General features: G+C 40.4%; 2 protein-coding genes across 4 annotated transcripts in view; one reads left to right on the top strand and one right to left on the bottom strand.

The window, feature by feature from the left end:
• The window catches only part of fam222ba (family with sequence similarity 222 member Ba), a 34,800-nt gene extending 29,265 nt beyond the window's left edge, over positions 1 to 5,535 (top strand). For both annotated transcript variants that reach the window (XM_058627471.1, XM_058627472.1), the window contains exon 3: positions 1,887 to 5,535. In XM_058627471.1, coding sequence (XP_058483454.1) covers positions 1,887 to 3,601 — 1,715 coding nt within the window. In that variant the 3' untranslated portion in view covers positions 3,602 to 5,535. The remainder of the gene's footprint in view (positions 1 to 1,886) is intronic.
• Positions 4,498 to 22,890, bottom strand: trpv1 (transient receptor potential cation channel, subfamily V, member 1). Of its 2 annotated transcripts, XM_058627470.1 has the most exons (17): positions 22,764 to 22,890; positions 22,331 to 22,386; positions 19,551 to 19,736; positions 19,238 to 19,380; positions 18,391 to 18,543; positions 18,095 to 18,232; positions 16,961 to 17,256; positions 16,518 to 16,694; positions 16,278 to 16,433; positions 16,100 to 16,195; positions 15,950 to 16,020; positions 11,053 to 11,218; positions 10,895 to 10,961; positions 9,981 to 10,303; positions 8,077 to 8,198; positions 6,457 to 6,572; positions 4,498 to 6,340 (listed from the first exon to the last, which is right to left on the bottom strand). In XM_058627470.1, the coding sequence occupies exons 3-17, from the start codon at positions 19,712 to 19,714 to the stop codon at positions 6,255 to 6,257; spliced, it is 2,274 nt and encodes a 757-aa protein (XP_058483453.1). In that variant the 5' UTR covers positions 19,715 to 19,736; positions 22,331 to 22,386; positions 22,764 to 22,890; the 3' UTR covers positions 4,498 to 6,254. The 2 variants fall into 2 exon arrangements, with proteins under 2 accessions (XP_058483453.1, XP_058483452.1); XM_058627469.1 differs by lacking the exon at positions 22,764 to 22,890 and having other exon boundaries at positions 22,331 to 22,517.
• Positions 22,891 to 25,446: the final 2,556 nt, after the last annotated feature.

Raw genomic sequence — 25,446 nt, 5'->3', positions numbered from 1 at the left:
TGACTCAGATATACAGATATCAAAGCAAAACCCTGACACAGGATGTTCCATGATAAGTTTCCATGCACTTTTAACATCCACTCATGCTCACCTCGGTCCACATTTCATCTGTAACGTCTCATTACGATTAAATGATAAAAGATGTTTTATTCATTGCAACAGCTGATGTTACTCTCTTCCCGCCCACTCGTATCCTTTTCTTGAGCTTCACTGACATGAGGCTTTGACAACAGCTGCGGAGTCTGTGCCTGAACCTTACAAGCTCTAAATATATGTATGTTGAATACTGAAAGCAAACAAGTTGGTTTTATCAAAGTGCTGTTTTATAGTTGTGTGTTGTGTAGTAAATGTAACCCGCTAATACCCCGGAAAACTGGCTTTGTACTCATTTTGACTGTGTCCCGGTGTGGAGCATCATTTCCAACAAGGTCATTAATCATCACCTGAGTTTGACAGGTGAAGTTTATCCTCAGCATGTCTAGCGCTTGTGTGCAAGTGTTCATTTATCTGAATTTGCTTACCCTGGCATTTATTCAGTGACTGACATTAGGCCTTCAGTGATGGCGGGTGTCAAGCTCCAGTTTCTTGGCCCAGACCCCTGCATTAATGAGGCTGCCATCAGCAGGCGGAACATTTAGTCACAGCAGCCCCCTGTGCGCTGCCCCATACCGTCCCCACACATTGCTGCCCATTGTTTCCTGTTCACAAATAAAGCGGGAATTAATTAGCCAGTTGGCACAACTCTTGGTGCCGCTGTGTCAGCATTCACAGTTCATCCCTTAAGCCCAGTCCGCCTTCTGTGAGCCTGAGTATTATAGCCATGGCTGCATGAAACCATCTTCTGCCAGCAAATCAGACATTTCAAGTTACTGCTCACTCAACAACAAAGAGAAGTAGCTGTAGTGTCATTGTCGACATCTGTTTCACCCAAACTGTAGATGCCTTCGTAAGTGAGTCGGTAGAACTGAGTTTATTAACTACCACTTGTCCATCAGTTCAAAAGTTGTGGTTTAATAAGGTCAGACGGTCAGTGGGGAGGTGAGGGACAGTGGGATTGTGAAACAAATGCTAGCAAGCGTACCTCACATTAAAATGAAACACACAATCATCCCAGCCTAAAGACAGCTACAACATGTACAATCTACTGACACGTTAGCCATTTTAAACAGGATCATGAAGTAGACACACATGTGCAAACACAAAATCATGTTCACACTGTCACTTTGACATTATTAAATTTAACCACAGTGTTTACAGGTGTAACAAATGTCTGCGAGTTGAGGCCTGGGAGATTTTCCCGCAGATCAGAGACGCGGCTGCTGTGTCTGATTACTTGTCTGCTGTCATTGAGCTCTGCTCTCTGCGTCTATCTCTCTTTTCTTCTCCCCAAAGCAGCCACAGGGGACGACTGCTGCCTCGCTCACTCTTTGTTTATTTTGTGAGTGAGTAGCAAGCAGTACAACCCTCCACCACCAGTGTACTTATTGTTTGCCTGGATACTACGTCAATTAAGGCTACTAAGAGCTCCTGACCTCAAAGTCACAGACACTTCCACGAAATTGGATTTTCAGACTGGAGATGTTGATGGGCTGAGTAGTTCAGCTGAGAATGAGATCTGAAATCTCTCTTTGGCCTCATGAGATGGGGAGCTACATGGGTTTTTAGAGAAAAGCAATGAGGTATGGAAGATGAGAGCACTGTCCAAATCGGGTTCCTCTCAGCTGCTCAGATTACAACTGATGTGCTCTTTTGTGGCATATAGACTTCTGCCTGGATTGTTCCCACTCTCATTATTCCTTTTTCTCTTCATCTCCCCATTTCTGTCTCATCTTACTTTCTGTCTCTGCCTTTGTGTCTGACCTGTTCTGTCCTCTCCTTCACCACAGGGGACACCACACAGAGGATGAGATCTACTCCATTTCCAACCCCTGCAGAATTGGACGCATATGCTAAGAAGGTTGCCAACCACCCACTCACCATCAAGATCTTCCCCAATAGCGTCAAGGTCCCCCAGCGAAACCACGTGCGGCGCACTGTGAACGGCCTGGATACATCAGGGCCGCGCTACAGCCCGTACCCTTCGTCTCAGGCCAAGACAGGGCTCCTCGCCGTTGTCAAGGTGCCCACAGTTAAAGGCATCCTAAAAGATTTTGATGGTAGCCGGGCTCGCTTGCACCCAGAAGTTATCATGAATCCTCACACTGGACCTTATCAAGTGGCTCCAACCAGCACTTTAAATCACCACCCACCTCTGCTGAACCTTCCTCTGTCACAGCAAAGCTTATCGCTTCAACCACAGGACCCATCTCAGGCACTACAGATGCCCCTCCCTCAGCACCAGGGTCACACCCAGAGCCTCAAACACCTTCCTCCCATGGCCCAGCACCCTCAGGGCCCAACCAGACTTCAGACTCTGTCTCAGCACCCAGCCCTTGGCCACATGCAGGGCCCCCCTACTGTCATGCTTCAGCAGCAGCACCTTCAGCAGCAGCCGCAACCAGGCCTGCAGGGGGGCAGAAAGCTGGCAGACAGTGACGTACCACCTAATGTTACAGTTTCTACCTCAACCATTCCACTCTCAATGGCTGCTGGGCTGCATCAGGGCCACCAGGCCGACCTGAGCACTATCGTGCATCAGATTAACCAGTTCTGCCAAGCCCGAGCTCATGGTGTAGGAGCGACCTCCATGTGCGAAGGCCAGATCGCCAACCCTAGCCCGATCAGTCGCAATCTGCTTATCAGCGCCTGTTCCAGGGTCTCCATGCACAGCAACCCTGCCACCCCCGGCTTCCCCCCACCCAACTGCATCATTGGCTCTCAAGATAAAACCCCAGTAGGAGCTCATCCTCCAACCAGCGTGGCTGCTATGAACCACTTGCCTTCCAGCCATGCTGATCTCAAGCAGCAGCACCATTTGCAGCATCACCTGCACCCACAACAGAATCAGCAGCATATACAGATACAACATAACATTCAACAGCAGAAGATGCACTCCTGGAATCCGCACCAGTTGGCTCACGTCACCCATATTCAGAACGGTGGGACTCACCTCTGCAAGCAGCCTTCCCGGGACCCCACCTTCCATTTTAAGGGCATGGGCTACCCTGCAGAGGTGTGTGTGGGTCAGCCTTACACACTGAAACCTCCTGTAGAGAGGCCCACCCCCTCTCCTCCTGTCAACAACGGAATGCCTGGTCACATGGCCCACTACACCAATGGTCATTACTTCCAGTCCCACAATTGGAACAACAGCATTCTACCCACACCCAACAGTGACAGCTCTGGGTCTCAGGACGTAGCCATGCCATTCCACAGTGTAGGTCCAGGGGGGTGCACCACACTAGACTGTGGGCCCCCTGGGGCTCCCCATTACAGGCTAGGAGCGAGCGCCGCCTCCTCCTCCTCCTCCTCCTCCTCCTCCACCACCCAGGCCGCTCTGATGCAAACAGCAGATTACTTGGGTGGGGACTTCCAGACGCCCTACTTCCGAGATCAGAATCTAGGGTTGATGGGCAAGATGCACAGGCCTACTCTGAGCAGGGTAGGTCCAGAGGTTGGAGATGGCAGAACCTCTCTCATCCAGCACCCAGGGTACAGATAAGCTATATGGCCTTGTCTACACAACCGTTATCAAACCCCTTTGTTTAGTCTTAAGAAAGGAAACATGTGAATACAATGAAATTGATACTTAAACAAATGACCGCTAATGTTAAAGAGGGTAAATTAATATATTATGTGGAGAACAGTATTTTCTTTTTTTAATTTGATTTTCTTTCTTTTTTTTTAAATAAATCTTGCAAGTGATCAATTGCTAGTTTTATTTTGTTAATGAGTGCATTTACCTGGCACTTTAGGGAACTTTTTCATGTGTGTACATGTCTGTAATATATGTGTTTGTCATTACCGGCTTCTTCTTCTCTGTCACACTTGCCTATCTTTGTGCCTACCCCATCTGTAAGATTCTTTGTTTTTTCAACCTCAAACCTATCAATAAAGTTTTCTTATGCATGTAGGAAAGAAGAAAAACAAATAGATCCCCCAGTTTATAAACTCTATGAATGTTTTACAGGGTCTTGTCAGGTTTTTCTTTATGAAACAAGTGACAAATTTTCATTTTGGTGTCAAAGCTTAAATCTCAGCAGCATCAAAATTGAACATGATCACTAAATGACTCAAGAAAGAGTAATGCTCTTGATTCAATATAAAGCTAACTGATGTTTTATTCTTTTTAAGTGTAATTTATTTGTACAATAGCACTGTTTAAGGCTGATTCCTCTCGTTCAGTTAAGGAAGCATATTATCAAGTTGTATGTTTATAGTAATGATCCAGCAGGGAGCACATATGTTTAACAAACAAAAGAAAGGTGATGCTCTGTTCTGCTAAAAATGCTGCAATGAATTCAGGTGTTTGAAAAAAGACTTTTGTCAATGCCACGATGGTTTGGCAACACAAAATGGCCAAAGTCAGGTTAACAAAGACTCACTGTCATGAAGATGTGCCATTTCATTTTTATTTCCTTTTCACATCATTTTTTTTGTAACCATGTTAAATGCATTACTTGAATGTTCAGATTATTTGTTTTGCAGATGTTTAAGGCGATTGTTGAGTTACGAGGACAGAACTCTGGAGTAGGAGAACATATTAGTGTTGTTAATGTCATGAAGAGGCGAACCAGAGGTTTGATCCCCCCCCTCAGCAGAAACTGGAGTGGGTTAATTTATGTGTAGTTGCTACTGATTTTGATGTGAAGTCTCCCTGGAAAGACCAAATTGATCACTTGCAAGATCACATGGAGGTAAACAAAACTGACTTTTAGGTTTAAAGTGAAAGCAACTGCATTGTTATTATTTTATTGTACACTGGCTTACCTACTAGACTACTGTAACTTTGAAATGTAATGATTGTGTGTGAATGTTACCTGCTGACGTGGGTAGAGTTCAGGGTGTGAGAGCGTGTGTGTGTGTGCGCGCGTGTGTGTAAACACAATGATGCCCATGTTTTGTTCACCTAACTCCCTAACAGCCCTTAAAAAGCCTTAAGTGTTTGGTCCTTGGACGTTCCTCTGCTAATGAGCATGGTTTTAATGAAAACCCCAAACAATAAGGAGAATGAAGGTGATGGTAAGGATACACAGAAATAGCTTCTTCTTTTTTTTTTTCCTTGATCTTTTTATTTTAATGACGTTTTGTTGAATAGACAATTCCTTAGAAATTCTTTATTATGGAAAGCAAGAAAAGGAGTAATATTTTGTAATTATATATTTTAGCAATGTGTAGTTACAGAGCTGTAACTTTTTTCCACGTTTCAAAGCTTCGGTTTGCAGTTGTGACTATTTATAATACTTGATTTGCTTGTTATTTAAATTTTATTTTCTCCTTTTTTTTTCCCTTGTACTATTGCTGTGAAATGGAAGAAGGTCCTGAAGCCTTTCTTTTGTGTCACTGTACGGCAGATGAAGAGGCAAGAGCGTGAGAGTTGTGCTACTCTTTTTGTAATATTGTAATAATAAAATAAAGTTCTAATTTATGCTTTGATATGAGTCTTAATCATACTTTTTGGTCCCTTCTCAGTAACATTTCGCTGCTGTCACCCTGTCTGTCTATTCAGGTAGGTCACTATTCACATGCTTGGTCGCATACTTAAACAGCATAGTACAAGGCTTAGCAGTTCAAAAGGTCCAGCTACGCCACGCATGAATTGCAACAGCATCAGCTGGTGTCGAAGGTAGTGATAGTTGCACCGGTCACTGCCTGCTTTCATGCCATTTATCCAAGCCTGCCTCTGCCAAATAGAAACAGGAAGAAGAGTGGACAAAGCAAGCTGTGAAATCCACAGGACTGTGTGGCTGTAGTAGATTTAGCTTGTCTGGCTGTGATGAAAATGGGACTGGTATAAAGGGCACACCGCAGGAGGGCAGGATCAGCACCTTCATGATCAGTATTACTCCATGAAGGATTTTGAGCAGGGGCCTGTGGTGCCGGGCAGATTTATGGCCTTTTTACAGGGAGGAAGTGCATCCTGTTTGGGTGCTGGAAGAAGCTGCATGCTACTGAAGCCATGTCACATATTGCCTGAAATATATAATCATAATCAAGTTGAGGGATGGGTATTAAGTCAGTCTTATAGGCGGCACACACATTTGGCAGTTAGACTTCTTGGAGAACTAAAACTGAAAAGTGTCTTTTGTGGTTGACTGCCTCAGTGCCCGGGTCAGTCAGGCTGAGCATCCAGAGTGAAGGTCCTGGCTGTCATTTTAGACTGGCATGCTGCTCAGAGGAGTCATCTCTGTGGATTGCTGTCTCTGCCTCCGTCCACTGAAAAGGCCTCTCCTGCTCCTCCCTGTGGAAGAAGGAGGTGGTGTTACACGTAAAGCCACAGACAAATGCCTAAAAAAAAAAAAAAAAGGGCCTTTTCCAATGTAGAAAGGTTGTGTGTGCATCTGTGTCTCTGCTCACATGCTGAGTTCAGCGGGGCATCTATGGCAGTCTGTGGCGGACGATCCCAGCAGCCGGGATCCTCATTGATTTTGCTCAGGTTGATGTTCCATTTGTTCCAGTTGACTTCCTCCACTCTGAGACGACAAGGAGAGACACATGCTCCAATTACTGTCTGCTGTGTGACGCATCAATCAGCTGTCAGAGCGGGCAAATTAGTGACAAACAATGTGCTGCACTTTAAATCGATCCTGTTCACATGGCATCGTTTCTGAGATCTTCAAGCCTAAACCTTTGTTTCTGCTTTAATATTATTAGTTTAAATTTGAATGTGTATATATATATATAAATATATATATGTATATGTGTATATATATATATATATATATATATACACAGTATGTGTATATGTACCAAAAATCTGACAACATATCAATACTGATTTATGGACATGTGCAAATGCAGTGTCTCTTGGTGCACTTTATGAGACCACGACTGCACAATACCACAACTATTCCCTGACTTTGTGGCCTTGTTGCTCTCAGTTCAGGTTCAGGTCACACTGCAAATTATACATGGTAACTTTACTATATTCAGCCCTCCGCTCTCTCCAGAAATCAATAGTAATGCTAGGCTGGAATATAAATATAACCCCAAGTTTACTTTTTATAGTAATTTGATAAAACTTTGTATGAGAAGATAGATAGATTTATATCAACAACAAAGATAGAAGAGGTATTTTCCCTGCCCCTATCAAAGAGGACATCCTTATTAAAAGTGAAGGTGTATTTGAACACAATTGAGCTTTGAGCTGAATGCTAAAATCCTCGTGCTAACATGTCAACAATGACATGGCTCGTCTATAGGACTTACATCCATTTCAACAGTGGGGTCACCAAAGTTGTCTGTGCTTGGAATCAATGCAACAGTAGTTGACACATCAAAAGCACAAAGGTCAACGTGAAGGTGATGCTAAAGGAAAGGTCATGGATTTTTTATGGTGTTGTCCAGCAGCTGTGAGACATATGAGGAGTCCAGTCCCAGACTTTGCATCAGTGGTTAGTGAGGGATTAGAGCAGGGGTGTCAAACTCAAATGACCTGGGGCAATATAAGATATTCATTATGATATTAGACAGAATTGCAAAGTAAAATTGCTTGTTTTGATATAAAATGATTCACAATAAAAACATATTTATGATGCACAAAAACAGAGAATGAAATTGAAAATTTTGCAAATAATGACGAGGATAATTGTGATTAAAACAGCTTAAATATATGTAATTTCATGTTGAGTGTAATACATTTAATAAAGCAATGATTACAACCAAATGTCTTATTACTATTATAAAAATATTGCCGGCAAATACATTTAGTCTTATATTCTGTCTCTATTCCACCACCTCGCACAGTGGTGGGCTAGCCATATGTAATTGATTGGAGGGCCACATGTGGCCCCCGGGCCACCAGTTTGACACATGTGGATTAGAGCATTTTGCACACAGTTCATAGCATGAGAAACAAACAATCTTAAAACGTGATGTAGATGGGTTTTTTTTTTTTGTTCGTTTTTTTTTAAAAAGCATAGGAGCAACAAACCCTGATGGAGAAATATTTTTATGGAGAATGCATTCATATCAAACCTTAAACACTGGCGACAGTCGTCTCCAACTGCAGGGCCCAGTTCTTTCTGCACCCCACAATGGAAACTCCTCCTCAGACAGGCAGGCAGCCTTTTCTCCATGTCCAGGATGGTGATGGCCCTCTGAAAGCAGCCACAGCAAACGGTCATAATCCTAACACAGACTTTTGTTTTATTTCAAGTGGACCTCATTTGGACCTTGTTGGTTATGTGAACTTGTCATGTCACTTTATTACTCCCTGGTGTTAAGTCTGCTTTCCCACCTTCTTGATTACCTGCCCCACACTAACTAGTTTCACCTGTGTCTCGTTGTCTCTCCTTTCTTAGTGTGTATATAAACTTAGCACAAAAAGTTAGGACATTTGTGCTTGGTCAGTTGTTTCTTTGTAAGTAAGAATAAATCTTACTGTTGGAAAGTCTGTTTATTTCTCCTTTTAAATGGTGCAACTTTCTGCCAATGCCAAACAACTTATTCTGCTATTGACTCTTGTTTGGTGTCGTTTAGTGTATTGGATGATTGAAGTCTGAAGAAACAAGACATTATTTGCAATTTAACCGTTTATTAATTTAACAAACAGGGGCCTCAGTAGCATGTGGAAGAACCATACACAGCCACAACAGCCTGGCACCTCCTCCTCATGATGGTCACCAGCTTGGTCACACACTGCTGTGAAATGGCATCCCATTCTTTAACCAGCACTTGTGGTTGGTGGTCTCTGGCACAAACAACACACCCAAGCTGATCCCACAAGTGTCCAACGGGGTTGAGGTCAGCAATCAGTATAACGCTCTCTACATCTTCTCTACACTGACGCTACTATCCAACTGCTGTAGGCAGAATCTGGACAGGTACTAATCGGGCACCTGATTTCAGCACCTGGAGTACCAGAAGCTCAAAACAAGAGTCAATAGCAGAATATGCTGTTTGGCCTTGGCAGAGAAGACTTTTTCATGGGCGCAACCCACATTTAAAAGAGAAATAAACAGGCTTTCCAGCAATATAAGATTTATTGCCAAGACGGATTATGACAATAAAGAAATAATGGACCAAACACAAATTTCCTTAATTTATATACTCACCTTTTTCCACTTGTGCTCTGTCAGATGGTCTTTTTTGCTACCAGTTATCAGATGTGGAAAGTAATTGATTACATTTACTCGCATTACTGTAACTGACTAGGTTTTTATGTGTACTTAAAAATTTACTAAAATTTGTCATTTTACTTTTACTTAAGTATATCTTTTTGGAAGCACTGTACTTCGCTACGTTTTAAATCAAATCTGTTACTTAGTAAAACAAATGTTGGCCTGAATTTAAATTAATAAAATAAATACAAATGTTCACGCACTGGAAACTTTGGCAGTGAATGATGAGGACAGGTGAATGATGAGGACAGGTGAATTGGTGCTAATTAAGGAGAAAGTTAACAGCATTTGTGACCTTTGACCCCTTTTGAATGATACATTATGTGTTATTATTTTATTTTGTCAGCACTTTAATTTGTAAAGGTTTGCCTTTAGTTAAAAACAATCAATGTGAGATTTTTGCTCGACACAAGAAAGAGCCCCAACATTAACTAATTAACTTGTACATTTTTAACAAGCTACTTTTTTTAATTTTAACTTGAGTACATTTTTAGACTAGTACTTTTACTTGTACTTAAGTAAAATTGTATCAAAATAGTGGTACTTTTAACAGAGTAGAATATTTCAGTAGTCTTTCCACCTCTGCCTGTTATGCTGCCTATGTGGTTTTGATCCCTGTAAGTTTTCTTTACTTTACCCCTGTGTTTTATTTTTGCTTTTACCTGCACTTACCCCAGAGTTGTCCTACACTTGGGTCCTATATCACAACATCAAACCTCAGCCGCCTGATTAACAGCCTCTCACATGACCATGTCTCACCTGCAGCTTCCAGATGCTGGCACTGTCCTTGGTGATCCTCTCCACGGTGCGGTTCATGAGGGCGATGAGCATGTTGAGCAGCAGGATGTAAGTGAGTATGATGTAACCGATGAGGAGTATGTAGAAGACCTCCCTGTATTGGTAGTCCTCAGTGAACTCCATGTCACCCATGCCGATGGTGAACTTGAAGAGCTGCAGCGTGGTGTAGGAGATGTTTCTGAACGTGGGTTTTACACATGGCTCATCTGGGGCGACGGGACTGAAGAAGCGCCCATTCCTAGTGATGTTTTTCGCAGGAGGCTCAATGAGTAAAGTGACCACAGCTGTGACAAGAAACAGGAAGAAGAAACATTACAGAACCTTCTTGACAAAGACCGGACAGCAGTTGTCATAGGAACGACCAGTAGGGAAGAGAGGGCGCTACATAGACGATAGTAATGTGGATTTTATTTTCAGTTGATTATACTCTTACTCAAAAAATACCAGCCAATAAACTCTGTTAATGTAACTGGTATTATACTTTCCTCTAATGTTTGTCATATATGTTTAGACCCCCTCAAAAACGAGATGATACGTCTGTTCTCCACAGACAATGTGGCCATAGCTTGGTTCTATGTGTGTAAGTGACGGACACAGCAGGTTTTTAACATCCAGTCTGCTGCCAAGCCTTGTTTTGGTTTGCTATTCTTAAATTAATGTCAATTTCCTCGTGATAAATTATGAAGACTTTGACATTTCCAGGGTACCTGGGAACTCCAGCATTACATTAATTTATGTCATATTTTAGTGGTAAATTGTGCTCATATTTAATGCCATATTTAAAAATGTAGCTTTTCAAATCATTATAATGTGAGCTGTATTTGCAAACCAGGATATCATTTCAGTTCATTTAGACTGAGGAAAACCTAAAATACCTGCTGAGAATCCAAAGAGAAAGACGACATAGACAAAAAGGAAGCGCAGGATATCGCTGAGGATCATCTGCAAAGGAGAACAGAGACACATGTTTTCAGTGATCACATTGTCCACTGTGGTTTTTCACTCCAATGCGGCGCAGTCCGAGCCCACTCACCTTCTGTATCATGACACTGTAGATGCCCATGTGTCTGTCTCCTCTGGAGAAGTAGAGCACGTTCACCCAGCTCAGAGCAAGACACATCACCATGAAACCCAGGTACTCGTGCCGCCCCAACACGTACAAAGCAGCCGTGACCAGGAAGAGGACGCCCTGCACAAAACTGCAAAGAGCAGAGACACTGCTGTCATCCTAAAACTGTGCCGTTTAAAACATGAGGTGTTTGCTGGAAAAAAATCAAAACACAAAGATCAAGTTGTTTACACGTCGTCCCTCAATGTATTTGGTGATTAATGTGATTAACACTGAGTTTTACTCGATGTAATTAATTATTATGCAGAAATTTAAATGTCAAAAAAAAAAACTGCGCTCCAAAGAGTAATATATATACTGTCGAGCAGGGGTTTTCATAGTCTGACGCCGAGGGCCTCACCTCAGACAGAGCCTGGGTAAGAGAGCACCCTCATCTCACCTTAGTTAAGTTTACTACTTTCTTTCAGTGTCTGGGTGTCAATGTACGGAAGGAAAAAACCTTTGCATTTAATAAAAAAAAGCCTATTCTAGGGCATTGTTTTTTGTTGGGAGTGACCAGGATGGACAGGATTATAAATGAGCAAGTTTGAGGAATGGTTTTGGAGATAAAGTGGGAGAGTCAAGGTTGAGATGGTGTGGTCACATGTGCGAGAGTGATTATACTGGACAAAGGATGTTGTCAAGGATGTCGAATGGTGGCTGTTAAGGAGGACATGAGGTTGGTGTTGGCAGAAGAGGACACAAAGGACAGGACAAGATGAAGGCAGATGATCTACTGTGGTGACCCCTAATGGGAGAAGCCAAAAAAAGAAGAAGAAGATTCTACGGCAGGTATATCAAACATCTGGCCCGCAGGATGAATTTGGGAAAATTTCATATTATGATTATAAATAATGTTATATACTATATTTTTCTTTTCCAGATACCTGTGACTAAATGTGTTGGGCCTTTGTAGATCCACTGTGATCTTTAGGTTGTAATGCATAGATAGTAAAGAGTAAATAGTAAACTTATAGAATAGAATCCCCAAACCTTTGAATCAAATATACATATCTCATATAAAGTGATCGAACAAATAAAAAACCCATAAAGACCCATTAAAAAACAAAACAAAAAAAACACAGATAACAATTAATAATGGCTTCTGTAACCCAGGTTAAAAATATAAATAAATTGTGTAATATAAACTTTAATTAGACAAACTAAAAAGAAATAATAATAAATAAAAAGTAATTTGTGTTGAAATAAGACACACTTCATTCCCTTTAGCTGCTTCCCTGTTACGCTGTCACACTTTCCTGGACAGAACTAAACCATTGTTCATTGTTCATTGTGTCGTCCGTATGAAACCTGTGACTTTCCAACTGAGACATGTGAGGGTAGATCCTCTTTGACTGCTGTTGATTGTAGTATAAATACACCGGTGTGTGGAAGGTCACACCTCTGCTGAGTCACTGTTGTGGCAATAGTGTACATACAGTACACCATGAAGACACATTAGCCACACTTAAGGCCAATATTTGCAATGTGAACAATGGACAGATGAGCAGATTAGCAAAACCACAAAAATGCTGGTGAGTTTCTCAAACTCTGGATTTACGTTAGAGACACGTGAGGCGGCAGCTGCTGTGATGACAGCAGATATGCTGCTACTGTGAACACAATTACATTTCTACATGTTGTAAAGCAGCAAGAGGGAGAGACAAAGTGTATTTCATCTTTGTTCTCTATAGTTTCACCTCTTTTTATCGGGTTGTTTTTTGTATTTTTCTTGTATTTCCTACACATTGTTCTGCTTGAATAGTGTTAACTTGATTAACCCTTAGTGCTCACGTGGCACGGATCTGATCTTTATAGGTCACATCTTCAGGCTTTACAAAATGTGTTTTTTTGTCTTCTTGTGTGTTTGTCTATATCGCATATTTTTTACAAAAAAGGGGGAGTAGTGATATTGTGCGTAAGTCACAAAATAGACAATTTTTCTTCTATTTTCGTTTAATATAAATAGATCGAATAATCGGTTACTCGATAATTAAATTAATATAAATAAATGAGAATTTATTTTTCAAATGTTTAATTTTTTTTCAATTTTTTTCAATTTATTTCAAAAATGTTCAACAATTTTTGACACTGTATATGTATATGCATACAGTATATATATATATGTATATATATATATATATATATATATATATATATATATATATATATGTATATAATATATTCACTGCCGACTCATGTTCTCAGTGCTGCAAAGCCCAGTGAAAGTGGCACCTGAACACACAACCAACCAGACCACAGTCACACTGACCAACACTTGGTGGCAGTACTGGCCAAAGAAGTGACGGTAAATGGAGGCAGTAAAAAAAAAACTAAAACAAAAATACCAACAATATGGAGTGCATCCAAAGAGTCAACTTTGCATAAGAAGGTTCCTGAATGACATAAAGTGACCTGCGAGTTTGTCAGTAGCAGCAGCAGCAGCAGCCATAATAAGAGCACTTATAATTCTCTAAGTGCTAAGGGAATGACCTTCCATCATCCATTAGAAATGGAAAGGAGATTTATATTTTCACCCACACAATCCAACGCAGCAGCTAGATATAAAGACATGGCCATAAAATATTGTGATATTACTATTACCCGCGGGGGGAAACCGGGTACAAACTAACATGCCCATTGATAAAGATAGAGATGATTATTTCATTAATTTTATTTGTTTTATTTTTTACTGAAAATTCCCAGGTGCACTTGGAGGCAGCATCTCCCGTATTGCAGCAGCAGCTAACCAAACAGGTAGCAAAGAGTCATTCCACAGCCAATTAGATGCCGAGTTGAGTCTGTGTTAGGAGGGAACTTAGCAAGTCGCGGGAGATTTCACTTCTTAATTTTGTCTCTGCCGTCGCAGCAAGAGTGAAACATTGAGAAAGAGGAAGAGTTCTGGCGTTAACAGCAAACGTAGTTACGACGGGAAGGCTTCCCCACCTTGTTGAGATTGCGGCTCGAGACCCGGGCCCTGACGTCACTCGGTAGTGGAGCATAATGTGAATCGGTGAGATATTGTTGGTTGTTGACATGTTAGTTTCTGATGCTGTGGGGAGACTGTTATATTTGGTCTTCATTTCCTGTTACGTGTTGCATGTTTATTTAAATCGCTTAAGCACCTTGTATGTGAATTAGCACATTAAACGGCGCATTTATTAGCCCACCGCATTAATGTTAATGCCGGTGTCTGCAGGTAGCCATTTTAAGACTGCAAGAAGCACAAGGCTTATTATTTTTTTGGCCTAAGCCACACAGCTGTTTTCAGTGATGTGTAATTAAAGGTATATGTTTTGTGTGTTTAGAGAGCAAGCATCAGAGTAAGATGGTGTATTTTACTTTGGAAAAAAATATGAATTTATTGATGTGTGGAATTGTATTATAATTATTAGGCGGTTTACACCATTAATTATTTTAATACAAAATAATTTGTCAAGCAGTATTATTTGCACTGTTAAAAGTTAACTGTTGCTGCTAGATTTATTTATATTTTGTTTACACAATAAGTGAAACAGGCTAATACAGAAAACACTGGCAATGTTGTTTTCACCAAATGTGCGTTTTACTGGTTTAGTGTGTAATATGTGAGATGTTTGTGTTGTTTTCCTTGATATATTGGTTAAGCTGAAACAGTTTAATACTGATTGTTGGTTAATTTGTATAGAGTTAGAATGTGCTAGGCATATATTCTGTAAAGATAAAAGTGATTCTACAGTAATTTCATTTGAGAATTTTGAAGTTGAACTACTAGAGAGTAATTTTCATACAAGTAATTGCATTCAGCAGTACTTGATTAGTTGCTCATAATCTGGTAAAATGTTGTGCAACAAAAGAGAAACCTGAGAGAAATGCGGAAGAGAGATCAGAGCAAAGACTAAAAGCCTGTTTTTAAATACAGGTCAGGTTTTTGATTTGGAGTGAAAAGATCCCTGTGGACGAAGACTTCCAGCAGATTCCAGTAGATGGTGAGCCACCCAGCTTGAATCCAGGAAACGGGATCTACACTTTCTCTGAAATAGCAGACAAACTGTCTGCTTGTGGTAGGATTGTGCCAGTCACCTGTGGCGGCACCAACTTGAACACACGTTAGAAAGAGTGCGCTCCAACGATCCTTTAGATCGCACAGATCTTGAAGAACTTGACTTTAAAATTGCTTGAACTGAGAGACAAGTAAAAAAAAAAATGAGGGCCAATTTTTTTATTTTCTATACAAATGGTTATTTCTTTGTAATGTTGCATAATTTTCTGGTGCAAACTTAAATTCAAAGTGCAGTTAATTGAAACCTGTGGTGTTGTTGTAGTCCTTGCACTCTAATCCTTGCTCCTTATGAACCTAGAGAAGCGTGTACTTTCCAGGAGCTGGTTACAATAGTATTATTACTTATTATTATTATAATACAGAGTGTCGTGTCATTAATATTAGTGGATATTTTTAATATAGTGACTGGTGACATTATTCTTCTGTGCTTGATAAGGGGGCAATATTTTTTGGTTTTGTCCACATTCATGTAACCCACACAAGGCATCAAAGTGTCTATGATGTTGTAGTCAACCTTCAGAAAACATGAATGAAGTCTGCCATTGCATAATTACTAGTCTAGTGTAGTGTAAGTGCAGTTAGTCTCTCAACGCAGAGCCAGCTTTTCAAAGTCTTTATCATTCTCCTGCACATCTTTGATTGACCTTGTGATGTTTTCCCTTAAGGTCAGGGTGAAGTGGTTAGAATTTCAAAGATGCACTATTTATGTGACTATAGTTTCTTGGGTTACATGAAAACTCCACACATGCCGGGAAGAATAAAAAACGTTTCACTACTCACAACAGAATCTCGTAATATCCATCGATGAGCAACGTCTTCAGCTTCGGGCGCTTCCTCCTCATGTCAATTATCTAAGCATTTAAAAGTCGTATGATTAGAATACATGGTGATAAGTGAATTTAAATTTAAAACACAAGAGTGAGCTCGTACCCCGATGAAAAAGAAGTAGACGTTTGCCAGTAGTGTCATGAGCTGGCCCGAAACATACAGGTAACCCTTGATAGTGTGTTCGGTTTCAAACGGTGGCTGTGGGTTCGGAGGACAAACATCAGCAACATCACTGCAGCAGACCTGTCTGTCTGTCTGCACAAAACAATCACACACTCACATTTCCATTCCTCTTATTGTAAGACACTAAAGTGAAGATGATAAGGTATGCAACGTAGAACAGGAAGTTGAGGACAAACATTCCACCCGCAAACTTCTTCCACTTATGCTCCAGCATTTGACTCACAGGCTCCGTCTCCAGCATCTCATGACGGTTCTGGAAACAGGAGAAGACGAGATGTTTCAGTACAGGACAGTGACCGCAGGCTGATCTCTGTGGGCTCATGAAGTCAGGACTCACAGGAATGTCACTGCCATAGATCAGAATCTCCATGACCGAGCCATCTTCACAGGAATCCACCGAGGCCAGGTCGTATAGGGAGCTGTGGACGGGCCCGTAAACCCACTCTGTGAATTTGCGAGACAAATGTTTGGTGTGACTGTCGTGAAATTCCCGTTTAAGGATGTGAGAAAAAATCTGAAAGGAAAGAAGAGGAGGAAAGGTTCACACATAAATGTCATTCATCCAGGCAGCAACATCAAGACTGAAACTCCAGACTTGTCTAGAAAATGACATGAGACAGCATGGCAGAGGAAGCCTCTTCAATGGCCACATGTCTTCAGTCAAGTGCATTATTCACTTTTTATCAATGATTTATCTGCCTGACTTAGGCTACTGACCATTTTTATCTGAGACGGAACAAAGTGAAATAAACATTTAGATCCAGCCATGTAAGGATTTACCCCTATCTTGCCCGTCTTGGCAGCCAATTTGAGAGGCGTCAGCCCCATTTTGTTCTTAATGTCCTCCAGCTTCAGCTTCGGGTGCAGTCGGTCGCTGGTCTTGAGGACGCGGTCGTACATGCTGGTGACAAACTCTGTGTTGTCCTCGCACTTGACCGCTGCCACCACTACCAGGGCATGCAGCACCGTGTTACCATGAGAGTCCGTCAGCTTTGCATCCGCCTGCGCGTTCTCCATCAGGAAGTCCACTATGTCAGCCTGGTTGGTGCAGGCTGCCAGAGACAGAGGCAGCTCACCTGATGACAACACAGAGATCAACTCCTGTCACAGGGTGCATCTTGGAAGCATTGGCTTAGAAATTATATCAGTTATGGGCTTGAGACTCATCTAGTGATGACGATGTAACCCTAACCAAGAAAGAAAAATCTGTCCTCACCCCTCCCTTTCAATACTGAACCTTGTTCCCATTGATTAAAAAAAAAAATAATAATCCAGGATTTTAAATGATTTTCTTGTCAGGGTGTGTGTTAAATCAGCAGTTGTGTTAAATGACTCTTTGATGCACATTTATTGGCTTTGGATCTGATGACCACTGATGGGAACATAAGACCCAGGGAACAATAGTTTTGGATTTTTCATTAGTTTTAAAATTCGTTTTATTCATTCAGTGGGTTTGCTAGGTATTAGTTTTTATTTTTGTAAATGCTTGGTTTTAATTAGTTTTAGTGTTTTTGTAATATGGAGTATTTGCCAGGTGCAAAACAAATTCCGGCACCAGGAACTTTGGCAGTGTTGATGAGGACAGGTGTATGAAGACAGGTGAATGATGAGGACAGGAAAAGCAATTAATGTAAGATTTGTATCTTAGTAACTAAGTAACTTCTACTGAGTAAATTTTAAACAAGCAACTTTTTTTACTTTAACTTGGGTACATTTAGCTCTCAGTGTCAAAAAGGTTGGTGACCCCTGCCTAATCTTCATCATAAGCAATAACTTGATGAGAATATTATCATTTTGGTAAATAAAGGCATTTTTTTTCTTTAGTTTTGTGTGTTAGTGAAAAAACTACTACTCTGTGTTCTTTGTGTTAGGCTCCCTACATTGACGCTCAGTCCTGCCGCAGTGTGAACTCACCAAAATAAAAGTTGGGGCCGTCATGTGGTTGAAAGAATTTTCCATCGGCTTTGGCATGGACGTTTGCCCCTTTACTGACCAGCAGTTTCACGTAGGGAAGACTCCTCCTCTCGATAGCTATATGCAGAGCAGTCTGACCTGTCCGAGACGCACATCAGGAAAATCACTCACATTTTCTTCAATTACTTGAGGTGTAATTTGGAGCAGCACTTCAGCCTCACATGATGTATAAAATGTATTAAGACAGAGAAAGTGAGGATTATGTCAGATTTAAGCAGACTAACAACATTTTTTACCATTGTAATATTTGCTATTGTAGGCTGCATTCACAAACTTGTCGATGTCTCCCTGCTTCTCCGAAATGTCAAGTAATAGTTCCACCGTGTCATTCTTGTTGTTTCTGAGGTGCAGCAGAGCCTTCATTAGGGCGGTTTTACCTTCGGACTGATCTGAAAGTGAAATCAAACATTCAGAGAATCAACACATATTCATGTATAACCCAAAACATTTGAAGGTTTCGTATCACTAGCTGTCACCTTTAAAGCTGCAGTATGTAAAGGCCCTGGTATACTTCACGCATAGCGCGTCATCAATGCGCAGGCTGTGCACAAAGAGCATGTTGGGTGTGTGTGGACAGCGCACGCGCAAACTGAATTTCTGCCTCACCAGTAGGTGGAGTATAAGCCCCGCACCAAGCAGAAAAACACAAAAGCATGCAGGGAAGGGAGGGGGAGTGTAAAGTGGTGAGTTTTTCTACAGTGAGGATAAAGTGGTAGACACAAGGGGGAGCTCTATAGAGAAAAGGCCCGCTTTAAGTGTTTTTTTTCCACTGTAAAAGTTCACTCAGTTTCTTGTGGGTGTTACTTTAGTGTGTGTATGTGTGTATATATATATATATATATATATATATATATGTATGTGTATGTGTATGTGTATATGTATATGTATATGTGTATGTGTATGTGTATATGTATATGTATATGTATATATATATATATATATATATATATATATATATATATATATATATTATACATACACTGATCAGCCACAACATTAAAACAGAGAATTAGTTTCAATTTCATGGTTAATCCGAGAAGATGTGTGGTGCAACTGCTGCACTGTGGGTGGTGTCACACTCACACAGGGAGTCGGAGAGTTTCTTCCCAGTGTCCTGCAGGTACTGGTACAGGCCCTCCAGCCGTTTGACGTCCCCACTGGCCACGTCTTCAAACAACCTGCTATAGTTAATAGCCACGCTGTCTGTGTCTAAATTGTGCATCATTCTATAAATACAATAAAGGATACAGACAACAGGGTTAGAAAAGCATCCATGTATAATGTCAAAAAGCAACACTGTGCTGTGAGGCATTATTATACACAGCACCTGTCATATTATGATGTGTAAAAAAAAAAAAAGGTAGCTATTACATTATCGCTGCATTGAGAGGCTCACTTGTAAAAGTTGGCATTATATCTCAGTTCAGGTTTGCCCTCCTTCCTCCTCTCATGGTTAGTGTCCATGGTAGCCCCGGGGCTCTCGGGGCCCACACATGTTTTGTCCTCCTCTGTTCTGTCGTCGGTCTCCATGGAGATGCCAAACTTCTCTGACTTCTTCATGTTGAGCTCTGGCCTCGGTGCTCTGAATGGAAAATGTGGATGGCGGCACAGGTCATTATTGGTTTGCACAAGAGATAATAATTCCATATACAACGACATTAATGTAAGGAAATACATTTTCTGCCACACTATAAATAAGATTTAAATAAATCCCTTTGTTTACTCTGCCTGGACGGTTATGATTATGATGATTTTTGACAATTAAAAAAAATTGTCAAAAATACAGAAAATTAAAAAAATAAAAAAAAACTTCTAAAAGTAATGGATGGATTTTGATGACATTTTTTGCAGAACCACTGAGTAAATTATTAGATTTCTGAGGTAAACAGTAACTGCCAGTTGGCTCAAGGCAAAAGTCAACTGTACACTAGGGCCACATGACCATCAGTGGACACCCTTAAAGCATTTCATTGTGCTCTTTATTTTATTTATATTTTATGACGATGATAATAGTGAGTCTTTTGCACATTTTACATAGTTTTGAGATGAATGTTCTTGACAATATATGTTGTTAAACCATTGTTATCCCGTTACAGTTTCATCTCTATATTTATTCTTTAATATTTCATTTATTTAATATGGTCTTTTGTGTATTTGCACTTATTTGTGAATAAACAAGATGCTGTTTTAATTTAGTTATTTCACTTTCATTATAGGGTTTTACTTTATCATTCAATGGTAATATAATATAATCATTTATTAGAGGTTTTTGTAGCTCTTTAATTGTTGCAATTTTGCACATTGCAATTTTTCTTATCTTGTTACTATTTAATAGGCTGACACCATATTCATCTCCTAGTATTGTGCCATTTTAAATACTAATTTCCACTTTACAGTTCTAGCACTACTCAGCTCAACACGACTTATTATTTTTGCTTTTCCATTTTCCATTAGGCATAGTAACTGGTACCAGGTGCTTTTTTTGGTACCTGCTCTGACAAACGAGCTGAGCCGATGTGATGTCAGCAGATGTCAGCAGACTGCCGGCCTCTGATTGGCAGAGAGTGTCGTCACTGGAAGAGTCATGAGTGTGACGCAAGAATCAAACCAAACAATGCCAAACTGTAGATCAGTTAAAAAGACTTACAAATCCTGAAAACGTGCGTTAATCTCGCAAGGAATCTTCTAAAATCTCAATATTTAACAGAGGAGTCTGGTGTATTTGTAACTTGTTCAGCCGTATTTCTGTTCAGTGACTGTGTGAGATGAAGTCTGCTGCACTCCGGTCATGCAGGAAGTACTGAACGAATCTTCAATTAACTGATTTTAATGATTCAGGACACCGACTTCTTTGCTGGTCACGGCAGATTCGTGCAGCCGTGCTACGGCGACGTGTGACCATGTTGAGGAGGTCCTATAGTAATGGAAAACCGACGTGCCTGATAACAAACTGAGTTGAGCTGAGTAGAGACGAGCAGTGCTAGAACTGTAAATGACATGTAATGTATGATGGAAAAGCGCCATAAATGAAAATCAGCACAAAAGCATTCTTCTGAGATGCTAAGATTAAAGCCAATATATAAGGGTAAGAACATGCTGGGCTGACATTGGGATCATGCAAGAAACATAGCTACAGCTGTGCAGAATTCCCCCAGAAGCATCATGTAATTTACTGCTTTATAATTTGTTATTGGTGCCCTAAAATCTAATTTTGCTTAGGGCCCCACGAAGGCTTGGGCCAGCCCTGATAACTACCAAAGGTTTGCAAGGATGGAGAAAATAATAATAATACTTCTCTTATCGTATGTTCTTTTGGATGACTTTAATCAAACTGAGTCGTGACAGTAAAAAAATGTTTTTATTTGTATCTGCTTGAAACATGTTTACCATGGTGAATCCTCTCACTGCCCTCTTAAAGGCACAGGCAAGCATGTGATGGCTCACCCGCAGTGACTAACAAAGGAGTTTATTCACACACACACACACACACACACACACACACACACACGGAACGAGTAATCGATTAGAGATTATGTGTAAATGAAGTGGATGAATGAATGAATGAATGTGGTCAACTATTCCTGCCGAGTTTAGCCGCTCACACTGAAATGACACGTTACACGTTACATTATGACATATTAACATTACTCTGTTCCTGTTTTTCGCTATGAAAATGGGGAAACAATGACACTGGAAATTCTGCATGATCATCACAAGACAAATATATATATAGTCTGTATCCTAGACCGGTAGTTGCAACAAATCACAATGACAAAATAAACATGTGTATATATATATAAAAAAAAAAGAAGCAACACAAAAAGTATGAAAATCTCAATTTGTTGTTGGTAGATTATGCTTACAGATGCTGCTTACAGATTCCTACTGATTCACAACCTACATTATTGTTTTGTAAAGTGATTATTGTAATAAAGAGTGAAAAGAGAAAGACGGTCACATCTGTGATGTCAGTTTCCTCATCACGGCTCATATTGCCACAATCTCTGCTGAATTTTCAATGTCTGCATTGTTTTTTCTTTTTATAAAAATGTGACACTGACATTTTTTTTTATATTCAGACAGAAGAATTTACTGGTTTTAAAGATACTGAGGATATTCTACAGGAAATGAATCAATCCAGCCGATTGAAAACAAATAACACAACATTTGACTCACCAGAAATAATTCTTCCTCTTCCAGATAGTCTTTGTCAGACTGATCAAAACCCAGACCTTGGAATCAGAGACAAAAAAAACAGAAGTGTGCAGATGAACATCCAGCAGAGATCTGGATGACCTAAGATGTTCGCTGAATGTAACAGAGATGAGGTAGCTCGAGGGAGATAAGTGACCCGCCCTTGAGGATATCAGAGCACTTTACTGGAGCTGTGAGGGCTTAAAAGGATGCTGTATTGACCATCCCACCTCATACACGGAGAGCAAGTAGAGTATCATGTGACATGAACACAGATATGTTTGATGGGGATTTCTTCAATAAGGAGCAGCTTCTGCAGCAACTTAGAGTTAAATGTGTTTCACTGAACCACAACAGTGGAAGCATAGATAATAAATATTCTCAAGTAATTGATAAATATAAACGAGAAACTTACCCCATTTTTTTTTGGTGTATGATAATGCAGCTTTTTAGTCCTTAATATTATTGAAGCCCTTCCTGTGTGAATTATCTGCCTCTTTAACGGTTTCACTTCAATGGGTGTGTTTGTGTGTGAGTGCGTGTGACTGCGTGTGTGTGTGTGTGTGTGTGTTTTTTAGTGCAGCTGTGGTCCTGTGACAGTGTGTGTGGTTGCATGGCTTCTGCATACCAGTGCAGTTTCCTGTCTCAGAAGTCTTCCCTTATGTTTTACAATAAAAGAGGGCACCAAGGCTGTGAGATTTATTTATAACAATTGTCATGACAATATTAACCTGGAAACCAGCCAAAAAGTCAAACAACATTAGAATTAAAAGTCAGTCACAAACATGGACAAACGTGGATTACTTATGTTGTTATATGTTGAATGTATATTAATTTCACTCTGACGGAAGCATATTTGCATAGTTGATGGAAAAAAAAAAGCACCCAGGGTGATGTCGTGAACCACAATCAACAATGATGCCCCAACATCCGTGTTTAAATTACAACTATTATGAGACTCAACATAACACAACATGTGAAACTATGGTTTTCAATCATCTGGAATTAATAAGCCTGTTTTGTTTATAATCTAAAAACAGCTTAATGAAACGAAACATACCATTTGAGGATGTCGTCATTTCTAGGTTTCTAAATTGTTTGGATGAACTGGTTTGTTCAACAGAAGAAAAACAAAATATTAACTTCACTCACCCCACAAACAACTGACCAATAATGACAATAAGTTATAGTTGCAGCTCTGTTCTTGAAATGTTGACACTTTAGGGTTGACATTTTGAATTTCAAAAGTATTTCAATGTGTTAATTGGAGCAGTAACCAATGCTGTATGTCAGATTTATTGCCCTGGTTGTGCACACAAACAAGGAATTTGACTAGTTTCCACTTTTCTCTCTAATACAGACAAACAAAAATACATACTGTATATAAACAGAAGAAGAGAAAAAAAAAATGCTTGTTGCTACAACAACTGGAAAAACTCACATGGAGTGTGTCACATGTGTCTGGCTCACAACCAGCCTCAGTGAGAAACTACCCAATTTTCGTGAACTGTGCTGGGGGTTTTGCTGACGATCACTTCTCACAACCGTTCCTCATTGCCATGGGAGAACTAAAACCTCTCTGGTTTCTACAGCAATCCATCACTAACATCCAACCTCATATGACAGTCAAATATTATAAAGTGTATAACAAATAGGTTATAACCTATAGGGTCAAACACTATAAAGCCTGACTACTGACCAATCAGATCATAGGAAAGATTCAGTTGTCATCACTGGATGCTGACTGATCAAGAATCTGAAAGATAAGGAACAAGGGTTTACTTTCAGTGTTTCTCAATCCTGGTCCTGGGGACCCACTTCTCTGTATATGTTTTAGATGTTTCCTTCGCTCCAACACATCTGATTGAAATGAATGGGTCACTGTCAGGCTTTTGAATCAGATTGAATCAGGTGTGTTGGAGCAGGGAAACATCTAATACATGCAGGGCAGTGGGTTTGCAGGACAAGGACTGAGACAACCTAGTATTATGTGTAACATTTAGGATGGTTTATTAGCAGTATTTGAACATAATCTCTTTAAAAGTAGGGTGGGAGATCATTTTCTGGAGCATTTTTTACTGTATTGCTTAAACTCCTCTTCACATCCCGATTTGTAACCAATTAATTATTGCAGTGTCATAAAAATGAAGCTGTGGAACGGACAGACGTGTAAAACACCGTCCAATCATACTGAACTTCTCGAACGAGTCATGGGGACCAGGACTGAGAAGAACACTGCTCATGTTTGCAGAGTATAGTTGCTTAAAAATCAAAATGATTTGGTTTCATTGCTTTTTTCATATTTTTTTATATGCAGTTTAGGTGAGAGGCAGCCATCTTATGTCGCTATGTTTCTACAGAGGTGTGAACCGACAAACCAGCCACAGCGTTTTAAAGCTTGGTACGCAAACAAAGTATAACGACGTCCTTTCTGGCACGTGAAGGGCCACCATAGGTCCCTGACACACTTGGTATATCCAATAATAATAGGAAACCCACTCATTATTAGTCTGTGCATCACGCTGTTCATAAACAAGTTACCAAGTATGAATTTTTATCTCCATGACTTTTGTATCACACCATCCCTCTCTACTTTGTCATCAGGAAATGTACTTTTCATTTATTCCTTATTACCTAATAATTAATTATTTAGTATAGACACATGGACTATAGTGTCCATGTGCCACATGCTGAGTACGTGTGTGGCGTACTTGTGGCGTTTGTCCATCCTTTCCCCTCTCCCTCTCCTCACATTTGCTCATCATCATCATCAATCAAGAACACCTGGATGTCTCCTAATTAAGTCAGTTTAAGACGCCTGCTCCTGCTGCTGTTCTCTGCCAGATCAGTGTACCACTCACTGCCATATGTGTCTCCCGCTAATGTTTATCAGCCTGTTTGCCAGCAATTTAAATAAGAAATGTCTGCCTGGAGAAACACATCCCGAGTCACTTCTCTCCGCTTCCAGGATTAACCTGCTGCAACTAATCCTGGGGAAGTCACTTACCAGCCGCTTAAGAGTTTAAGACTTTTATTAAGCAGATTTCAAATCACTTGACCTGCGACTGTCTGCTTTTGGTTCTTGCCTAGTTTGTCTC

Source organism: Solea solea, chromosome 4 (assembly GCF_958295425.1).
Source record: "Solea solea chromosome 4, fSolSol10.1, whole genome shotgun sequence".
In the NCBI taxonomy this organism is placed as follows: Eukaryota; Metazoa; Chordata; class Actinopteri; order Pleuronectiformes; family Soleidae; genus Solea; species Solea solea.
The sequence above is the reverse complement of the archived record's forward strand: the minus strand, read 5'-3'. Positions and strand labels throughout refer to the sequence as shown.

Excerpts from the sequence above, each read along its gene's own strand:
- trpv1 (XM_058627470.1), bottom strand. The coding sequence starts at position 19,714 with ATGAAGAAGTCAGAGAAGTTTGGCATCTCCATGGAGACCGACGACAGA. Across the intron at positions 18,544-19,237 it reads GAAACTCTCCGACTCCCTGT|ATCAGTCCGAAGGTAAAACC; the intron begins GTGAGTGTGACA and ends TTTCACTTTCAG. Across the intron at positions 6,573-8,076 it reads GACTGTCGCCAGTGTTTAAG|AGTGGAGGAAGTCAACTGGA; the intron begins GTTTGATATGAA and ends TTGTCGTCTCAG.